General features: G+C 47.1%; 1 protein-coding gene across 2 annotated transcripts in view; it reads left to right on the top strand.

The window, feature by feature from the left end:
• The window catches only part of LOC139048139 (SH3KBP1-binding protein 1), a 175,765-nt gene extending 167,340 nt beyond the window's left edge, over nucleotides 1-8,425 (top strand). For both annotated transcript variants that reach the window (XM_070522647.1, XM_070522646.1), the window contains exons 18-19: nucleotides 1,990-2,038; nucleotides 5,617-8,425. In XM_070522647.1, coding sequence (XP_070378748.1) covers nucleotides 1,990-2,038; nucleotides 5,617-5,867 — 300 coding nt within the window. In that variant the 3' untranslated portion in view covers nucleotides 5,868-8,425. The remainder of the gene's footprint in view (nucleotides 1-1,989; nucleotides 2,039-5,616) is intronic.
• The last annotated feature ends 11,605 nt before the right edge of the window (nucleotides 8,426-20,030 follow it).

The raw sequence follows: 20,030 nt of genomic DNA, 5'->3' as shown, positions 1-20,030 counted from the left end.
CTTCCTTTCTATGTTGCGCTGTACCAGTTTTAGATTGCACAGTATGTTTGCCACCTGTCCCTCACAAGTGAATGCTACGTCAGTTTTCTACCGTGAAAATGGTCTACACATATTTACTGCATAAAACAGGTCATGGCTTGTGAACAATTTTTAGTGCCCATTTCAGCTCCTATCATGCCTAAAATGAGGCTTTAATGTGCCAGTTATGGGTGCCTAAATATATAGTCCCTACTTATCAGTCACAAGAAGAGCATTGCAGCTTCCACGCTTATTTTGTGCCGAATATACCGTACTTACTTGATTCTAAGCACCCCCTTTTTTTCATGATCATCGCGCGATGCCCAAAGTGAGGGGGGGTGCTTAGATTTGAAAAATCGCTGCGACATCACGACCAGGTTGGTGCGAGAAATAACATTTTATTTTGCAAGCATCCAAAAGAAAAATTGCTGAAATCAGTGAACCCACCGCTTGTTTCGGATGCTCAGTCACTATCACTGCCGCTCACGAGTCCGCACGGCTCTGCAGTCCGGCTGTGCGGCAAGATCGCGCTGCCGACTCGATGACAGAGCGAGCAAGCGCGCTTGGTGGCCTTGGCTGCATGCTCTTCCTAACAAATAGGGGGGTGCTTAGATTCGCATGCAAACTTTTCTTCCCAATTTTTTCGTGAAAATAGAGGGGGATGCTTAGAATTGGGGGTGGAGGGGGCTTAGAATCGCGAAAATACGCTAAACGGGAGGGTTTCATATTCTGTAAAGGCATGTTGATCTAGTACACATTTGTTAATTGTTTCCTTTGTCCATTCAACAAATCGTTTGGTTTAGTCATATATTTTTTCTTGCCTGGTGAAGCATGAATTAACAAGCTTTTACTGTAATACTTTCAGGGGACAAGTTCTCCATTACACAGAAGAGAAGCAACTTATAACTGATTTGAAAGCACATAAATACTAACCTACTAAGTTCAACAAAATACACTACAAAATTCACTGCATAAAAAAATACCTTAATATCTTTAAACCTTAACAAAACAAGTGGGGGGCTAGTTGTTGATGCATTATTTTTCTTTCTTACGAAAGTAATGCAGCGCTACTTTTTAAGACCAGGACACAGAAACAGTTGAGAGGACAGCGCCCATCCTGTTAAATCTTTCTCAGTCCTTGTCTTAAAGGGTAGTGCTTGATTGCTTTCATAAGAAAGAAAAATAATCATTAAACATGTAGAAAATTTAGAGTGCCAGAAATAGGCAAAGAAGGCACATTATAATAACAATTCAAAGCGTGACACAAAGCAAGAAACAGCAAAACAGTTCTTGTTGATGTGTTAATTGATTGATTGCGTGATTGATTTTTTAATGCTTCAAGCTTAAAGGCTAACTCGAACAAAATTTTGGGCTGCGTAAGAAGCCTAGCTTTAGACGGTGCAAATATAGAGCAGCGTTTGTGCAAAATCTTGTGTTTGAAATGCGTTTGGATGCATCAGAAAAGCTTGTGAAGTTAGAAGTTTTGATACCGAAACTGAAAAAATAAACCATGCCACTACTGCACGCCAGAACTCGGGGATGACTCGGAACTTTGGCATGACCTTCAAGATAGGCGCCGGTGCTCTGAAGAATCTGAGACAACGTGCTGGGACCTAAACAGCCACTCACCAGGCTTTGCCATTTTAAAGAAACAAGCGTAGTGTATCAGCACTTCACACTTCTTCCAAGGTTCAAAATCACTGAGCCAGACACTTGAAGGGCTGTTGAACTTAAATGTTGCGTAATAGTTACATAGTAATAAATGTTATGCAATAGTTATGTTCAAAGCTAGTTTATCTGTCTGCACCGTGTGCAAATTTGGTCCCGACCTGAAAGTATGAGAGAAAACTGCACAACCACTGCAATTCGTGTTGCACTTTAGTGCATGCAAGGTATAAAATGGTATTCTCTAGTTGCATACTTCCAGTGCAGCTTTTCAGCTGTCGTGGTGCATGTTCTTTTGATGTTCAGATGTGGGACCTGACCACGGCACTGGATTTGGCATCCAAAGGGGAGCCAAGTAAGTGCATGGCTGGTTTTATACTTTCTCGTCAAGTGCATTAGCTGAGGCACCTGCTTTGTCACAATAAGGAAATTTTAGTAATGATAGGCAAGTACTTGAGAGACAGTCTAGGATGCAAGAAGTGCTACTTACAACTCATCTAATTCCTAGAAAGACAAGTTTATATAGGTGTAACGCATGTACGATTCTTGCTGGTGCAGATTGTGTCCTTTTCTGGAGGGTTCTTGCTGGTGCAGATTGTGTCCTTTTCTGACAGAGATGTGAAAGGCACACTGACACATTCACTGCATAATTCTCTTATCACCATGGCTTCATACTGTGGCCCTATTACACATGTCTTTGCTCTGGCTGGTGATTGGGCACTTATCAAACCTTGGTCTGCATAAACAGTCTCTACAGCGAATGGCAAAAACAACCCCCTGCCCCCGCCTTAATAAAAGGTGAACGAAACACCTTTCAGATTCTATGGAAAGAAAAATGAGTCGAGTAAAGAGGTGTAGTTAGTATTATCAGTTTTCTGCATTTGGTACAGCAAGCCAAATAGCAATGTCTGAGGCCAATCGTTTGAACTCTGCTCTGCTTTTATTATTTTCATTGGCCACAGCTGTCAGGGGCATATGTAGCCAACGGACAGGAGGCCACACCAGGCACATGCCTCATCCCTTCCCCAAAAATTTTGTGTGCCAGTCATACCTGGCATGAAATAAAGCACACTGGCATGCACCTTTCTCCTGCCCCGAAATTTTTTGGCTGGTCACTGCGTCAGCGATGGGCAGGCATGCTTAGCCCTCCACACAATCTTAACTAGCATAGCTTATTTTGTTGTAGCACAAGCTGAACAAGGACAACAGAAACGCCCATTTGACACACACAGCTTTTGTCTTCATGTTCTTTTTCGCATGCAGTCTTTTTTGCAAACAAATTCATTCATTGCATCGCAGGTTTGGTATACCGCATTCCTTTCGGGTGTGCATGATGCTACATTGGTCAAACAGGCAAATGCATAAATGACAAGCTACGAGAATACAATAACGAAGTAAACAACTTGTCTGCTGATGGCTTTCTTGCGATCCATTGCCAGAGAATCAAATGCACCTAGATTTAAAGAAACAGTCATAATAAGTAGAAGCACGTGTGAGATGACATACTTGATAATAGAAGCTAGACACACATCAACATTCGGCGACGTATGCGTCAGTAAACCTTCCATTTCATTATCCTCAAAAGAGCTCAATTATCTTTGTTCGCGCTGAACGTGTACATGTCTGTGAATGTAAGAGTCAAAAATCTGCTTACATGTGGTTCCCAGTCTAGTTCTTTTGTTCATATTTATCGAAATTTTACACGTGCTGTATGACATTTCGAAGGTGTATATATAGCGACGAGAACGGGAAATAAATCTGTTGTTGAAAGTGAGCGCTGTGCATGTCAGACGTGCCTTTCTGTTGTCCTTGTTCAGCTTGCGCTACAACAAAATTAGCTATGCCATACCAACAAGCCCCTATAGCTATCCTCATTAACTAGCATATTAAGGCCAAACAACTGGATTTAAGAGCTATAGAGTAGGGAGGAGGATCCTGGAAAGACAAAACGGAAGTGTAATGCCTTATAGTATCATAAATTTTTTACGTTGACTCGCAGCTTGTTGCACACGTCAGTTGATGCAGTGTCCTGGTTATGGTTCAGGCATAGCACACATGGGCACAATGCACCAATTTTGTCCACACAAAAATGTTACATTTTGCTGAGCAATGCACGCCGAGGTTGTTTTAGTCAGCCTCTGGTACCAAAGCTTTCTCTGTGTTGAACGTGCCAGTATAAAAAAATGGTCAGGGAAATGCGGCTGTTTCAATGTTGTCAAATACAGATTCGTCTAATTGCCCATGTTGTTGACATTTCATGAAAAATTGATGCTTGATGAAAGGAAAGTCTCTCCTTTCACAAAAATTTTTTGGTAAAAGAACCTTACCAGCTAGGTTTTGTAGCTTGATATTCCCGAGTACAGATGTTACTGCATGTGGAGATGTAGCATGCCAGAAAAGTTATGTTAGGGCTAGCTGTACCAAGGTGGCACACATACTAGTGCCCTGAGACATCATGTGGGACCTGTTGCAACTGGGGGTCCGAAGATGTGGAATTCATTTTACTCATGGAGAAGTAAGGGAACATGAAGCCGGGCCCGATATTCAGGACGTTTGACAAACATGTTTATATTTACATATGTACAAGAAAGTTCAGAGTAATACAGAAAAAGTTTATGATGAATTTGTAGCAGCTGATCACTCCCGCCGTCTGTTGCTCTTTTTATGCCCTGCGTGGTCATTGTTCAGTCATTTCCCCCAATCTGGCCTCAGGAGACCGATGACATCAGGCCCCACCAATCCGGAGATCTGTTGCCCTTTTCCTCCAAAGAGAGCTTTGTCGGAAACGCACACACATCACTGGGCACAAACAGAGGAAGAGGGATCGTACAATGACTTTGCTTCTCCATTGTCTCTGCTTGTCCACTGCTCGGCTTGTCCATTGTCTCCGATCATAGACTGTCCCCAATCGTACACTGACTCCATCCCCGGCGTGGACATGATAATTTGTGCAGCTGACAAGTGATGGACCATATCACTGCACTGACCGCATCTCCGGCGTTTACATGCCAAATTTTGCAGCTGGCAGGTGATGGCTGTATCCTTGCTAATTGCCCAAACCTCTCCTGACCGAGGTACTCCCACACTGGTCATAAATCATCCGTTTTGAGAACCATTTTAACGAAGCTGTTGGCCCGTTCCCTACATTCGCATGAGCCGTGACCGGAGGGTGTCGCGGGGTGAACGGCCCATCACAACAGACCTCACTTAGGTCATCTGCATTAAAATATTATTGTAAACACAGCCTGGCACATTTAGTACTCCATCTCTCTGCACAAGAGAAGTTCAAGTACTTATTCTTATACTTTGTCTCAGTAGTTCTGTACAGCACTGGAAGCTACGGGCATCTCGAAACAATCAGGAGGGCCAACCTATCTAAAGTTATCCATCCCTTGCTTTGTTGCCACCGTAAGCAGCTGCATTAGTATTGCCTTGCAGTCTTCGCCCTGCTGCACGAAGGTACCAAGACAAGCTATAGTTTTGTGAATCCATCATATCATTGGCGTGAGATTATAGACTAGAAGCAATTTTCGGATTTAATTCTCTCTACTAACAAATTTATCCTTTTACATTGCACAAATGCAGACAGTGTATTTACAATAAATAGGGCTAGTTGATTTCTTGGCTTCTTTAAGTATGCTTCATCAAAAAGCACAACATGAAGAACAGTGACAGTCCTTTCGTACTGATGTTTCTGTCACTGTTCTTCGTGTTCTGGTTTCTCAATTCAGTGTGCCTCAAGAACAACCTGCTGTTATGTGACACCTTACGCGGTATTGTTTGATTTTTTAACTCTAAGCAAAGTGAGCGAAGGGCATGTCATAGTATTGTCTTCTTATGCCCAATGTCAAAATAAGTAATCAGACTTGCACCATTATAAATCGACTGAACTGTAATGTGCACGAGGCAACACTACACCCTCCTCTGCTGCAGCCTTCGTGCGTGACGGCGGCCCTAGCCACGGGGAACTGCTGCGTCTTTTGGAGCAGTGTGACCTGACCAACTCGCGCTGCTCAACACCTTGCATCAGTCCGTCGCCTTCGCTGCTCGGTGGCGCTGCCACACTGGCACGCCTGCGGGCTGCCAACCTTGTGCTGCTTGGACAGCAACAAGCACAACAGCATGCTCACGATGAATCGTCGTCTTCCGGACTTCCCGAGGACCGGAGGGTGACGCGGTGCTGACAGTGAACGGCACCGGCAGCCAGCAGACACACCGGTCACTTCTCACTGTGTTGGACGTGCTCCTTGTGGGTGTACAATGCACCCCTCCCTCGATGGATGCCCGGCGCACAGTCTTCCCTTTGACCGAATGTCTTGGCAGCTGGTGTTGTTGCTCGTCAGGGCTGCATGAGCATCATCGGACAGTGTGTTGCTTGTTACAAGTGCACTCATCACTTTTATTGTGCGCACTGTTTAACACAGATCTACCCAGTGGCATCCTGAGAACACTCTTATGTACCACATAGTGTCTAAAATGCAACTCCTCGATAGATAATAATGCACATGTGGCCTTTCCCGGTGTGGTTAGCTGTGAATGCCTGAGCAGGTGCCGTTGTGTGCTGATGACAGTGCCCTGGTGACACGCTGTCACTCCTTTCTTCCATTGCCTCTCGTATCCTGGTGACAAGTAATCGTTCGTGGTGGTCGTGGTGTGGCCTTGTAACTAGACATGCTACTTATGGGTGCAGTGCACACATGAACAGATCTTTTGAGGTTTGTGGTTGCAGGCAGCACATAAGAAATGGCCACCAAGAATGTCAGCCTACCCTAGTTTCTGCAAAGCCGTGTCGCTGTAATAATACTGCAGTCTCAGCCTTGCTTGCTGTACACAAAAGGTTCTGCACCACTTAGGTCCTAATAGTGAAGTGCCGACGTATTGAGGTACACAGGTGCATAATTAGCTTTGCCTGAATTGTATTGCAATGCGAATTGTTCTTTTGTGATTTCCGACACTGCTCAGCCATCACTCTCAACAGGCCATTTGCCCTTGTGCAGCTGGGGTGAAGTGCTATCCAAGGACAAGAGACGCCCCAATCCAGTGTCGCCGAATTTTATGATGTGTTCTGTACCTTGTTCATCGTCTGCCCACCGGCTGTTGCGTCATGACACGTTCGCATTCACTGGTGTTTGCTTGTTGACATAACTTGTGCAATAGTGTTCTTCGATGTCATGGAAGCTGTACCGATGCATTGCCTCTGCATTGAGAAATTTGAATAGCGTGTGCCCTCCCTCTTTCACTGCATCACGGACAGGCTCGCAAGTTTTTTATTGTGTGAGTTTCGTCTGCCTGAAGAACTGTTCCAAGTTTAATGATATAAGGCTTCTTGCATGGACTATTGCTGTCAACATGGCTCGGTTCTTTTTCAGTCTTGCTTTGTTGGTGTGTCTGTTTTGAGAAGAGTAGCTTGGCCTGGTTTAATAGGATCAGCCATGACAATAATTCGTGGACAATGTCATGGACTACAATTCCTATTTTGTTATAGCCCTAACATCTATGTAAAAGAAATGTGTTGTGCTAGCAGAGCTGCATTGTCGAGAATCCACCTAGGGCAGTGGAGGATGTGTTTCCTTTGTACATTGCTCTTGTTGTTTCTTGTGTCATCCATTACAAATGCATGAGAAAATCCAGGTGCTCAACCTCCACTGTTGAAAAAGTGATTTTAGTGTGACTGCAACAGTTAGCCTGCCAGTGTTCATGTCGAAAAAATGCACAACCTCGACCAGCTATTTGAAGCTTAGTCAAGCCTTAAATATGCAAGACTTTGTTATGCTCGCAGTACTACAACTGATGTGGCCAAAAAGCATGAGCAGAGTGGAAATGTTTGATGACCGCACTGGAGTTTGTTCCTTGTTTGTATAGTCGGAGCATGCCTCTGGTTGTAGTAGCCGGGCGAAATGATTACTGAAGTGACATTTCTTTGCCCCAATTTCGTATTTATTCACATAATTAAATAAATTTAGAGTGACAATTGCTGAGCAATAAATGCAATTGCTCAGGAATTGTCACTCTAAATGGAGGTGCTGAAGTGAGCCATAAATGTTTTAACAGAATTCGGGGTTCATAGCCAGTCCTTGGAAATGCTTAAATTTCATGACATTGCTTTAACTTTTTAAAATTTTGGTTTCTGCTAAGCTTACTAGGTTTCATATGACAACCTGGTAACAAAGTAGGTGCTATACAAAAGTCGAGCCAATCCAGTCCTGCTAGCAGCAGCTGTGCTGTGGTCGGTGGTGGTTCACTTGCTAAGCACTACTGGTGTGCCTCCTTCATTGGACATGCAGTTAAAAAGAAAGCTTGCTTTTTGTTGACAATACTTTGTTTTCAAGGTGTCACTCGTAAGGTTATTTTGAATCACATTTCTTCCAAACCTAGAGATACTTAAAATATCCTTGAACCTTCTTTTATTAAGGCTGCCATGAACCCTGTCCATCAAGCAAATCATGTGGGAAGGATGGACATGCACCTTTACACCTTTAAAAGTACTTGGCACTGATGAACATTGTGGATCATAAAAATGTTGCTCTGTGTGTTGTTAATCTTGCTTTATGCTTAAGCACAAGGCCTTCAGGTGCTTTACATGCATAGCATAGTGCTAAGTTTAACTTATTTTTATTGTAAAATATTAGTTATCTACTGCCAGTATTTTTGTCTCAAGTTAGGCGGTGAGCCCTTAAGAAATGTTGTGAAAGTGAAATATGTTAAGATGTGTTCAAATAAACGTGTTATAGATTTTTCAGTATTTCTTATTGCATCACTATAGCTTGCCGGCTGCACTGGCAGGCACCTAATGAAGACTGCGGGAAAGCTAGAAACTTAGTGTGCAAAAGATTCCATGCACAATGCAATGCTGCATTACACCAGTTTGTATGCCATTTGCTATGAAGGTTGTCCTCCCTCAAGTCAATATTACCTGCCAGGCAGGAGGAGGGATTGTTTTCTGCCGTGTCTTTGCCAGTAAGATTACATGCTATTTCTGATGCAGGAGTGGGACTTCTGCACCACTTGCGCAGGAGTACAATTGCGCATTTTGATACATTCGCCAACTCCTGCGCCAAACGAAAGAAATTGACAGAAATTACGCCGCGCTGCGCAATAATGACTTCGGCATTTGTGCTCCGGCAGTGGCAGTGAAGAGTGAGCAGATTCTTTCTCCGAAAAAGAGTGCAGCTGCTCACGTGCCGCATACCGTGCAACGGCGCCTACTGCGCAGTTTCTCGTTACTATAGTGTACTAGAGTAACCCCTACTAGGCGCGGGCAGTGCGCGTGCGTGTAGCAGAAAATCCAGAAAGTCTTTGAAGGCCGCGAAGCGGTGCTATGGAGCCTTTCACCTGGGACCCACCATGCCATCGCTGCGCTCGCACGTTGGCCATCTATTTGTGTTGTTCTGTGTTTTGTGCGCGCATTTGTTATTCCGTGCGCAGCTTTAGAGTGAAGCTCTTTGGCACCCGTTCCCGCGAAACTCTGTAACCGAGGTCACCATCCGCGCGCTGCTCTAGCTACGCACACTCCTGCTGCCATCTCTCGCGTGCGGCGCAAGTCTTGCTCTTCCTTTGACCTCCAAAGTCAGATCGCATGTTCTCGCCTATCCTCTCGCCCCCTTCCTCTGCGCAGCACCATTGCGGTGGCCCTCGCCGTTACCCAATGGCCGCTACCATCCACTTCGCCCTCGCCACCCCTTCTCACGCTGTCGCGGCACTGGCGTGGTGCTGGCAGCAGGCGCTCCTTGCTGCCTCGCACGTGATCCACGGCTCTCCGGTCTCCCGTCTCCCCGTCGTGTTACCATAGGTTGGCAGTGTGGGACAATACTCACTCACACTCAGTTACCATAATTTTTCCAGGCCCCACACTCACTCACGCTCACCTCCACTCACACTCACAAGTGCCAACTCACGCTCGCACTCAACTTCACTCACTCGCACTCGCGTCCATTCACGCTCACTGGCACTCACTCACCTTCGCTCACACTCACTCCAACTCGTGCTCACCTCCACTCACTTGAACTCGCACTCAAGTCCACTTACACTCCTTGGCACTCACTTGCACTCGCATTCACCTCCACTCACACACACTGGCACTCACTCAGACTCGCCTCCACTCACACTCACTGGCCCTCGCTGGGACTCGCTTCAGCTCACACTCACTCGCACTTACGGTACATTCACACCGGCGACTTGAGGAGGTCGCGCGACCAAGTTGGTCGCTTTGCCACCAGTCGCAAATGGTTGCAAACGGTCGCCTTTCTCGAAAAGCGTCCATTTTGGGCGAGTCGCTCTCTGCGCGATTTTTCAGTCGCGCGACCGTGGTCGCGAAACTGATAAACCAATCAGCGGCGCTCCTGAAGTGATCTTTTGTGTGTCTACATCCGGCCTCCTCCGGCGTCGCATTCAAATTCCGCGTAGATTCCGAGAGTTCTCGCTGAGAACGATAATCTCCGGGATTGCGACTTGCGGGTCGCGCTCAGCCGGGCTTGCCGGTGTGAACATCAGTCGCCTTCGGTCGCTTTTTGATTGCGAGTCGCAAATGGTCGCGCGACCTCCTCAAGTCGCCGGTGTGAATGTGCCCTTACGCTTTTTAAATGAGTGCGAGTGAATGTGAGTGAGTGCACTTATGAGTGAGTGTGCTGCCCTCTACCGCTCACAATTCGTGTATATTCAGACCGAACCTTCCAGTTTAGCACCTATTACATCTGGAGTGCGAGAAGGCAGTGTTTTGGGCCCAGTTTTATTTTTAATATACATAAACTATTCGTCTTCCCATTTACATGGTAACATCCGCCTCTTCAGTGAAGGTTGTTTTTCGTATCGCGAAATAATTGCAATGATGATCACCATGTACAAAATTCTACCTTTTCTTGGTCAGGAGTGGCAGATGACTCTAAATGCCAAAAGATAAGTACAGTAAAACGTCGTTAGTTCGAACCTCCGTTAATTAGGAATCCCCGATAATTTGAAGATTTTCTCCGCTCCCGTATTTTCCAGTGTAAATTTGACCCGATACTCAAACGAGTGGCCTAGGCCGACCCGGTTAATATGAAGATTCGGGGTACTATGCGGCAATTCCCGATCCCCATTTCACCGCAAACCCGACGAAACGATGGCCATTCGGAGCCGCGAGGCGACGCAACATAGCAATCGCGATTAGTGTTCCTGTATATGCATATACAGGGACACTAATCAAGATTATTTATTGTTACATTCCACGACAAGCATGCACAGAAACAAAGCACGATCTCTTTATTCTTCTTCCCCCCGTTCCCATGCCATCTGTCCTTTGTCATCACGGCCCATTAAACTCTCCCAGGCTTTGTTTCATCCATCCAATGTATATACAGGATAACGTTGGCATGGCTTCTATTTCCATCGCACCGTTTTCTGTCATGTAGCCGATGGTCTTGAGTACTCGTTGTTTTGTAGCCAATTTTACCACTTTAAACGGACCCACAAGTTTTGTGTTAGGACAGCCATATCCCTTCCGCACCAGAACCATATCACCTAATGCAATTGCGGGAATAGTTGTGTTATGACGTTTGTCAAATGCTCTCTTCATCAATTCCCTGTGCTTCCTTTGCTGTTCTGAACTCTTCGTTTCCTGCAAGTTAAGCTTCTCTGTTATGCCAAGTATATCGTCCGCAGGCAAATAGGCAGGCTCCTTCAAGGGGGCGTATTGAGGGCTGCATCCGAGAGTGCTCGTATGAGATCTATTGTGGTGCGACACAGCTGCTTGTAGGCAACACTTCCACACTCCTGGGAATCCTGCGTACATACTTATATGTTGTTTTATATCTTGGATAGCTCGCTGTGCTAGTCCATTAGCTGATGGGTGGTATGGTGCTGTGAGCTTCAGGGTAAAGTTTGTCTTTTGCCCACCTTGCAAATGCCTGACTCTTGAATGCAGGGCCATTATCATGTACGACACATTGCAATCCTTTAAACATGTCCCTATTCAAGAGAGATACGACAGCATCAGCATTTTCTTTTCCTGGCTTGGCAGCTAGCATCCTTGAGCATTCATCAATGTACACTAAGAAGGAGTGCGTTTTCTTCACTCCTTCGCTTTTTTTCTTCAGTTCAGCGTAATCAACATGTACGGATTGAAATGGCACATTTGAATTAGGTGGAAAAATCATGCTGTCTGTCTTCTGCTTATATTTTGCTTTGTTCCGTTGACATTGTTGACAAGAGCTAATGTAATCGCTAATATATTTCTTCATACCAGGCCATGTGAATCTTCTCATTTTGTATTATGTTCGCCAGAAGCCGTCATGCCCTCCTGACATTGCACTGTCGTGATAGAGGTTGAGAACTTTTGTTTTCAGTGTATCCGGTGCGTGAAACTTTCCATCGAAGTACATCAGCTGTTCTATGCCTTCCCACATTTTCAATGAGTTCACACTTTCCTCGTTCCCACAGTTACTAACAATGGGAAGTCGAGAAAGTTCATCAGCATCTGAAAAATCTTGTCTGCTCCTGTGTGCCACCTCAAAATCAAACTGTTGAATTTCACTGATCCAGCGAGCAATCCTCCCTTTCGGTTGACTACCATTCAGCAAATGAATAAGTGCCTGATGGTCAGTGAGCAGTTCGAATTTCGTGCCTTCTAGGTACTATCGAAAGGGACTATTTGCTAGTACAACAGCCAATGCCTCCTTTTCAGTTGTGCTGTAGTTTTGTTCAGATTTTGTGAAAGTATAAGACTAATATCCAACCACTTGTCTTCCTCTTTTGCTGCCACTTGTGCTTCGTTGGTACAGTACACCACTTGCTTCGTAGTTCGATGCATTCGTTCTAAGTTCAAATGGAACAGTGAAGTCCGGTGTTGTGAGGACCAGGTCTGATGATATGGCTAATGCCAAATCTTTGCACGCCTTCTCACATTCTCAGTCCAAATGGAATCTGTATTTTTATGGAGTAGGTTGTTCAACGATTTAGCTGGTGCTGCAAAATTCCTTATGTAATTTCCAAAAAGTCCTGCAAGGCGAAGAAAACTCTGACTGCATGTACATGTACATTGTCTGGCTTCTTCATCTGTCGTACACATTCCATGGACTCCTCTTTCATGCTTTTTTTGACTCCGTCCAAAGTGCGACCGAGAAATGTAATTTTGTGTTTAAAAATTCACTTTTCTTAAAATTCACTTTAAGTTTGGCTTCACTTAATGCCATCACATGAGATGTCAAGTGTTTGGCATGTAATGTTTTATCCATGGAGTAGACTATGGTGTCGTCTACATACACATTACAGAATAATTAGAGAAATGGCTTGAGAACACTATTCAATATTTTTAGGAACCATGCTGCACTCTTTTTCCATCCAAAAGGCAAACGACTATATTCGTACACATCAAATGGAGTGACAAAGGCTGTATACATTTTCCTCTTCGAGCGGAATCTGCCAAAATCCTTTGCAAAGGTCTATATGGGAGAATATTTTGCAGCCTCTGGTTTCTTCAATTATCTCACCGATCTTTGGCATTGGAACAGGAAAAATGTCCATTTGGCTATTCAAGATCCGGTAATCAGTACACATTTGCAGAGATCCATCATCTTTCGGAGCCAGAGTAATAGGTGAGGCGAATGTCGACACCGATGGCCGTATTATTCCAGCATCTTGACATATTCTGGATGTCATTTTTCAACCAAAGTTTCTTTTCACATGGCATACTGTAAGGCTTTTTTCTGACCGGCGTAACATCGCTCAGCTTAAAGGGAACAGTGGATTGTTGCCTAGATGGATAAGTTCAGGGAATTTTTCACGAATGTTTTTCACACTTAACAAGGCGGTCCGTGACGTTCAACGACTCGTACCTCTTTTGCGCCACAGTTACTTCATTCCAGTAAAGGTTTAACTTAAGTTTCTTCATATTTGGTCTCGAAAGTAAGAATTTATTGTCACATCTCTTCAGGACAAGGGCATCAATACTAGTCCTCCGGCCTTGATAAGAGACATTAGCTTTCGCCCATTCATCATATATTTGTCTCGTCCCAGCAAAGCTCTGTACCTGCACCGGTCTTACTCTAATTATTTCGTCACTTTTAACAAGAGCCTCATTTATTTAATATCGTCTCCATTAATATTCAGTTTAATGCAGACAAGGCTAAGGGCTGTTAGAAAAACAGTTTAAATTATTGTCATCAGGTGGGACTGGACACCCTCTTTTATTAGTTTTTGGTTGCGCTTCCTCTGAATGAGAGGCTACTGGATCAGCGTCACTGCTGTTAGTGGAGATTAAGTTAACGACTCGATTTCTGCCATGAAGATTTTCGAGATTGCGAGACCTCCATGGTGCCCTTTCGAAAGTTAGATCTGTTCGACGCGCATTTCGTGGTGTAAAATCAGTGCAGATGTGAAACATCCCAACAGTTCTTCGATAGTTTTAGGCGACTTGCACCTTCCTCTGAAGTTCCTTGGGTAAGCCAGGAACAATCAGTGGCACTACTGCGAACTCCGGTAGTTCTGCGTTCGCCATCTGAAGAAGACGTCTTTTTTCGTAAAAATATTCTGGGGCCTTTCCTGAAGGATATTTATAAAAAATAGCTCGGGCCCAACTTTCAACCGGGTTTTCGTCAAAAGCTGCCGAAAAGCTCGTTCTCCACTGCTTCCATGTATCCGTCATATGGCCAGCGTAATGGATGTCATACCACTTTTTGGCACGTCCGCTGAGAAACTGACGCATGTTCCTGATGCGATTGCAGGGTTCCTCCCAGGAGTTCTTCTCACACGCTTGTTCGTAGAACTGGATCCAAGTCTTGGGGCTTGAGCTCTCCATCAAAAAACGTCGGGCTTCACCATCTGCTTGTTTTGTCGTTGTTGGGCTTGGATGACAGTCAGAAAATTTTCCGTGAGTTGCTGCTGGGCGTGTTGGTGCTGCAGGCGAAGCATTTCCAGCAGGCACGAGTCCGTGGAAGAATCGGTCTTGCTCAGTGCAGTTCTAGCTGTCAGCTGCACCAGCAGCGTCATGATGTGTTCTTGAAATTCAGAGTGCTTCATTCTTCACTTCACTGAAGCTTGAGCATCAATCTCCTGCAATGTTTTCCCAGCCTATTGGGCGACGTACTCGTGAAGCTTAGGAGTCGTGATGTTCTCGGGCAAATCATAAAAAAAATTATGGGGTTTTACGTGCCAAAACCACTTTCTGATTATGAGGCACGCTGTAGGTGGAGGACTCCGGAAATTTTGACCACCTGGGGTTCTTTAACGTGCACCTAAATCTAAGTACACGGGTGTTTTCGCATTTCGCCCCCATCGAAATACGACCGCCGTGGCCGGGATTCGATCCCGCGACCTCGTGCTTAGCAACCTAACACCATAGCCACTGAGCAACCACGGCGGGTGGACAAATCATACTTGACGTGTTCATCCACTTCACACGTTGAAAAATGCGACTGATGTTGCTTGCCCCTGGCTATACTCAGCGTTATCCACATAATAGAGGCTTCTATCCTATCGTAGACTGCGCCAATGTTACATTCCACGACAAGCATGCACAGAACCAAAGCACAATCTCTTTATTCTTCTTCTTCCCCCCCGTTCCCACCAGATATGCGCTTTGTCATCACGGCCCACCACATTTATAGACTAAGGGCCCGACCCGTAGTACTGCTAGCAAAAAAAAAAAAAAAAACAGTCCACGTTACGCCCCGCGCACCGCCGAAATGTACGCCTGCAGAGAAGACGTGCTTCACTGCAACGCATCCCGAATACCGCTTTTTATCACGTGCTCTCGTCCTCCACTCCGCCGTTGACTCCGCACGCTCCTCGCAGTCGCAGCGGTCGCAGCGTCAGCGCGTTTTTCGTGCCACTGCCACTGGCTGCCGTTCGCACGTCTGCGGCGACGCGTGTGCGCGCAACGCCGGTCTGCGCCGTTTCTTTGTGTGCGGAGGTTAGAGGTGTTGCAGCTAGCGTGGTGATTTTTTTTTTCTGAACTGCGCAGAAGTGCCAGTGAGCGAAGATGCCAAGCAGAAATGCTGCTTGATCCAAGAAGCGGGTAAGAACACGTGTTCCAAGGCCGAGTTGGCTGAAAGGCACAGCGTGCCCCCTCTCGACGTTGTTCACAGTATTGAAGAACAAGTCGAAGGTACTGGAGGGCCTACAGCGAGACATATTCTTGGAAGCGGTCGCGAATACGGGCTCCCACGTGCCAAGATGTGGAATCGTCTTTACTTCGCTGACTGCAGAAAGCAAACGCAGCCCGCCAAAGGAACGATACTGCGGGAGAAGGCCAATGACTTGGCTCTCTACAACTTGGGAACGAAGAGTTCGTGTGTAGCAATGGATGGTTCAGCCGTTTCAGAAGGCACACTGACCGTCGTAGCCGTCTGTGGCGAGAGCGGCAGCGCAAACGAGAGCGTCGTCGACGGAAACACACGCTGGCTCCGTTGCTTAGCGAGTACGGTGCAGACGATGTGTACAACCTTGACGTGGCAGCCCTTTTTATACAAGATGCTGCCCACAAAAACGTTCGCAGCGAAGGACACCGTGGTCAAGGGTCGAAAGCGGGGCAAGGAAAGAATTGCCGTTCTGTTCGGTGGCGAACATGTGCGGTGAACAATCTGCCGCTACTCGTAGTTGGAAAGAGTGGGAAGCCTCGCTGCTTTAAAAATGCACAGCCGCCGCCAAGGGATGAGCTTATCTACTGGCACAACAAGGAAGCCTGGGTCACAGGCACAATATTTGAAGATTACGTTCGGCAGCTTGACCCCAAGTTCGCGGCCACAGGCAGGAATGTACTCTTCGCTGGTGATAATTGCGCGGCGCACGGTGACATCCCACACCTGAAAGCTATCTGGATGGTATTTCTTCCTCAGTACACCACGTCGATCCCGCAGCCAATGGACCAATTTAAGGCGTCATTCACCAGACGAAGATTTACCGCCACCACCTGCTCAAGCGCATGCTCCTTTGCTACGACAACGGCAAGGAGTACTCCGTCGACCTCCTCGGGGCCAAATGTCTTATTACGTATGCATGGAAGCAAATGGAACCCACTTTGATCATGCGGTGTTTTGAACACGCTGGCTTCTCGAAGGAAAGCACCGTCGAAGCTGATGCTGACTATTCATGTGCACTTGATGAAGAAGGAGCCGAGTATTGCGGCCGCATCAATGCACTCTGCGCAGAGATAGCGAATCCGGTGCAGTAGGCTTCGCCGAGTATATATAATAATAATCATAATAATGATAATAATGCCTTTATTTTCGATCCCAAGGATGTGGGAGGCAGAGAGAAAAAGCTAGGTTTCCAGCTTGACGGGCTCTCGCCTCCCCGATACAAATGCATCATGTTAAAAAAAAAAAGGCAAACAGCACAAGCATATGAGCACAGACAAGAAGGAACATCATAATGCACAAACAAATGAAAATTTTGACACAAATGTACAATTCCAAAACACAAAGCGATGTGCACAATATTGCCACATGGCGTGGCACAGCAAGGGGACTGAAGAGGAAGAGAACGAGGTTCGTCTCGGCATCGCGCGTCAACGGTTAGGTTTCGTGAAGTAGAAACGCCTGGATCCCCATTCAGCGTGTATACTTCAGCGGGGTATACGCGACAATTTGGTGGAGCTTGCTGGGTACGCTCAACTTATGCAGGAGGCCCCACTGGGCAGCAAGAACCTCGCAGAATTGGAGTTGACTCCAGTTCACGGCACAAGCCGGCGAATACGAGGCCTCGCCCCAGAATTTGGAAACCTCCAGGATAAAGTGATGACTGCGACCACTGCGACTTCTACGGCAAAGATGACACCGACTTACCTAACGCTGCTGAACCCCCAAGTGCCGACGGCTTTTCATGGCGACATATTTGTAGACGTGGAAGACTGGCTGGCGGAGTTGAGCGCGTGGCTGCGTTTAACGAGTGGGACAACAACGCCAAACTCAGGAACGTCTACTTCAGCCCCCAGGATGGTGCTCGCACGTGGTTTATGAACCGCGAAAGTTGCCTGTCATCCTGGCCCGAGTTCCAGCGCAAGCTACTGGAGACATACTCCAGCCCCGATCGCCGAGAAAAAGCGGAACGGTCTCTTCAGTCACGCGTTCAAAAGCCTAACGAGAGCGTTACGATGTACGTGGAGGACATGACGCGTCTCTTTCAGCGTGCCGATCCGAGCATGTCGGAAGAAAAGAAGGTGCGTCATCTGATGAGAGGCGTAAAGGAGCAGCTCTTTGGCGGTCTTGTTCGGAATACGCCCAAGACTGTCGCGGAGTTCCTCACCGAAGCCACCGCAATGGAGAAGACGCTTCAGCAACGGTCCAACATGTACAACCGACAAGTAAATTCCGTCTGCACTCCGGATACGCCGGTAGGCTCCTGGTGCGACGTCGCCTTGCTTTGCGAGCTGATTCGCTCAGTGGTTCGCGACGAGCTGCAGAAACACCACGGTAGGTCGCCACCGCCAGTCAGCTCCCTCGCCAGCGTCGTACGCAACGAAGTACAGCAGGCACTGCAGGCATCTCTTTGCAGCAAGTGAAGCGCCACCCCTGCCAAGTGAGTCCCGGTGGAAGGCTTACGCAGAAACATTACTGAGCCCCGCCCAAGCTTTCGCACCTACTTATGTTGCGTCGCCAGTAGCGTTGCAATCGGCGCAAGCCGCTCCGACAACTCCGCTACCGTACTTCGACGACCGCCGAACGCCCGCGAGGAAATCAGAGGTTTGGCGAGCACCCGACCGACGACCGCTGTGCTATACCACTGCGGCGAAGCTGGTCATGTGTATCGGGAGTGCCCCTATCGACGACTCGGCCTGCGGGGTTTTTCCATCGATTCGCCTCGACCTAGGTTTGGCCAGAGGCCACCCGACATCGCAGAATTCATCGAGCAGCAGCGCGGTCCGGGCACTTCGCAGCCGCAGTCACGCTCACCCTCACCGCGGCGATATTTCCCTGCTCGCGATTACCACCTCGAGGACGATGCAAGGGAGATCACCAAGTCCACGCCGGGAAAACTGACGTCAGCGACCTTCCGAGGCGAGGCCGCTGATACTCGACGCGTTCAAGACCTCGTATCGTGCCGACCGCAGAACAACGAAAACACGACGACGCCAGAACCAGTATCCGCCAACAAGATTTCACTGGACATACCTGTGTTGATCGACGGCAGAAAAATGAGTGCACTTGTAGATACCGGCGCCGATTACTCCATTCATAGTGGCAAACTGGCGAGGGTTCTGAAAAAAGTTACGTTGCCTTAGAACGGGGCACCAGTTCGCACGGCAGGTGGCCACGTCGTCACACCACTTGGCTTATGCACGGCGAGAGTAGAAATTCGTAGTGCTGCTTTTCTCGCCACTTGTCTGATTCTACGTGAGTGTTCCCGCGATTTAATTCTTGGGATGGACTTTCTCCGGGAATATGGCGACATTATTGACCTCCGCGAGCGCTGCATCACTTTGTCGACGCAACGAGCAACAACACAGAGCGACGCCGTTGGACACAGATCCGCACTTCGCGTTTCGGACGACAGCATCACGATACGGCCGCGTGCAAGTGTTTTGGTTACGGTCAAGTCCGACGAGGTGCAAGACGGTGAAGCCATTGTAGAAGGCAACATTTGTATGTTGCTGACCCAAGGTATTTGTGTAGCGCGAAGCCTTGTGGAACTTCGTGATAGCCAGACAGCGCTCCTCGTTACCAACTTTACCTTTCAGCATCGGCAAACTTTTCGTGGCACTGCCATCGCCTACGCGGAACCATCAATGGACATCGTCGAGTGCTTTGCTTCTGAAGTGCACACAGACGACAATTCGCTCAGAGACATGGATGTAGACTCCGAGCTTACGGACGACCAAAAGAGCGCACTGCAGGAACTTCTGAACGAATTCCGCGCGTGCTTCGCTCGGTCTACTAAGGTGGGCCAAACGCCGATCACGAAGCTCCGAATAACGACATCCGCCGACGCACGTCCCATCAAACAACAGCCTTATCGTGTCTCGCCGAAAGAACGTGAGGCAATTCAAGCCCAAGTCAAGGAGATGCTAGATGATGGTGTCATTCAGCCTTCGCACAGTCCGTGGTCTTCCCCGGTCGTTCTAGTCAAGAAAAAAAGACGGAACGCTTCGTTTCTGTGCTGATTATCGACGCCCCAACGATGTCACCAAGAAGGACGTGTACCCACTACCACGTATCGATGACTCTTTAGACAGATTGCGGCGAGCTGAGTATTTTTCGTCTCTCGATCTAAAAAGCGGTTACTGGCAAATTGAGGTAGATGAACGAGACAGCGAAAAAAATGCTTTCGTCCCTCCAGATGCCTTTACGAATTCAGGGTACTTCCTTTCGGACTCTGTTCGGCACCAGCAACTTTCCAGCGAATGATGGACACCGTTCTCGCTGGTCTGAAGGGGCAAA

The sequence above is a fragment of the Dermacentor albipictus genome, chromosome 7 (genome assembly GCF_038994185.2).
Source record: "Dermacentor albipictus isolate Rhodes 1998 colony chromosome 7, USDA_Dalb.pri_finalv2, whole genome shotgun sequence".
Lineage (NCBI taxonomy): Eukaryota > Metazoa > Arthropoda > Arachnida > Ixodida > Ixodidae > Dermacentor > Dermacentor albipictus.
This window is presented reverse-complemented; position numbering and strand designations above follow the sequence as displayed.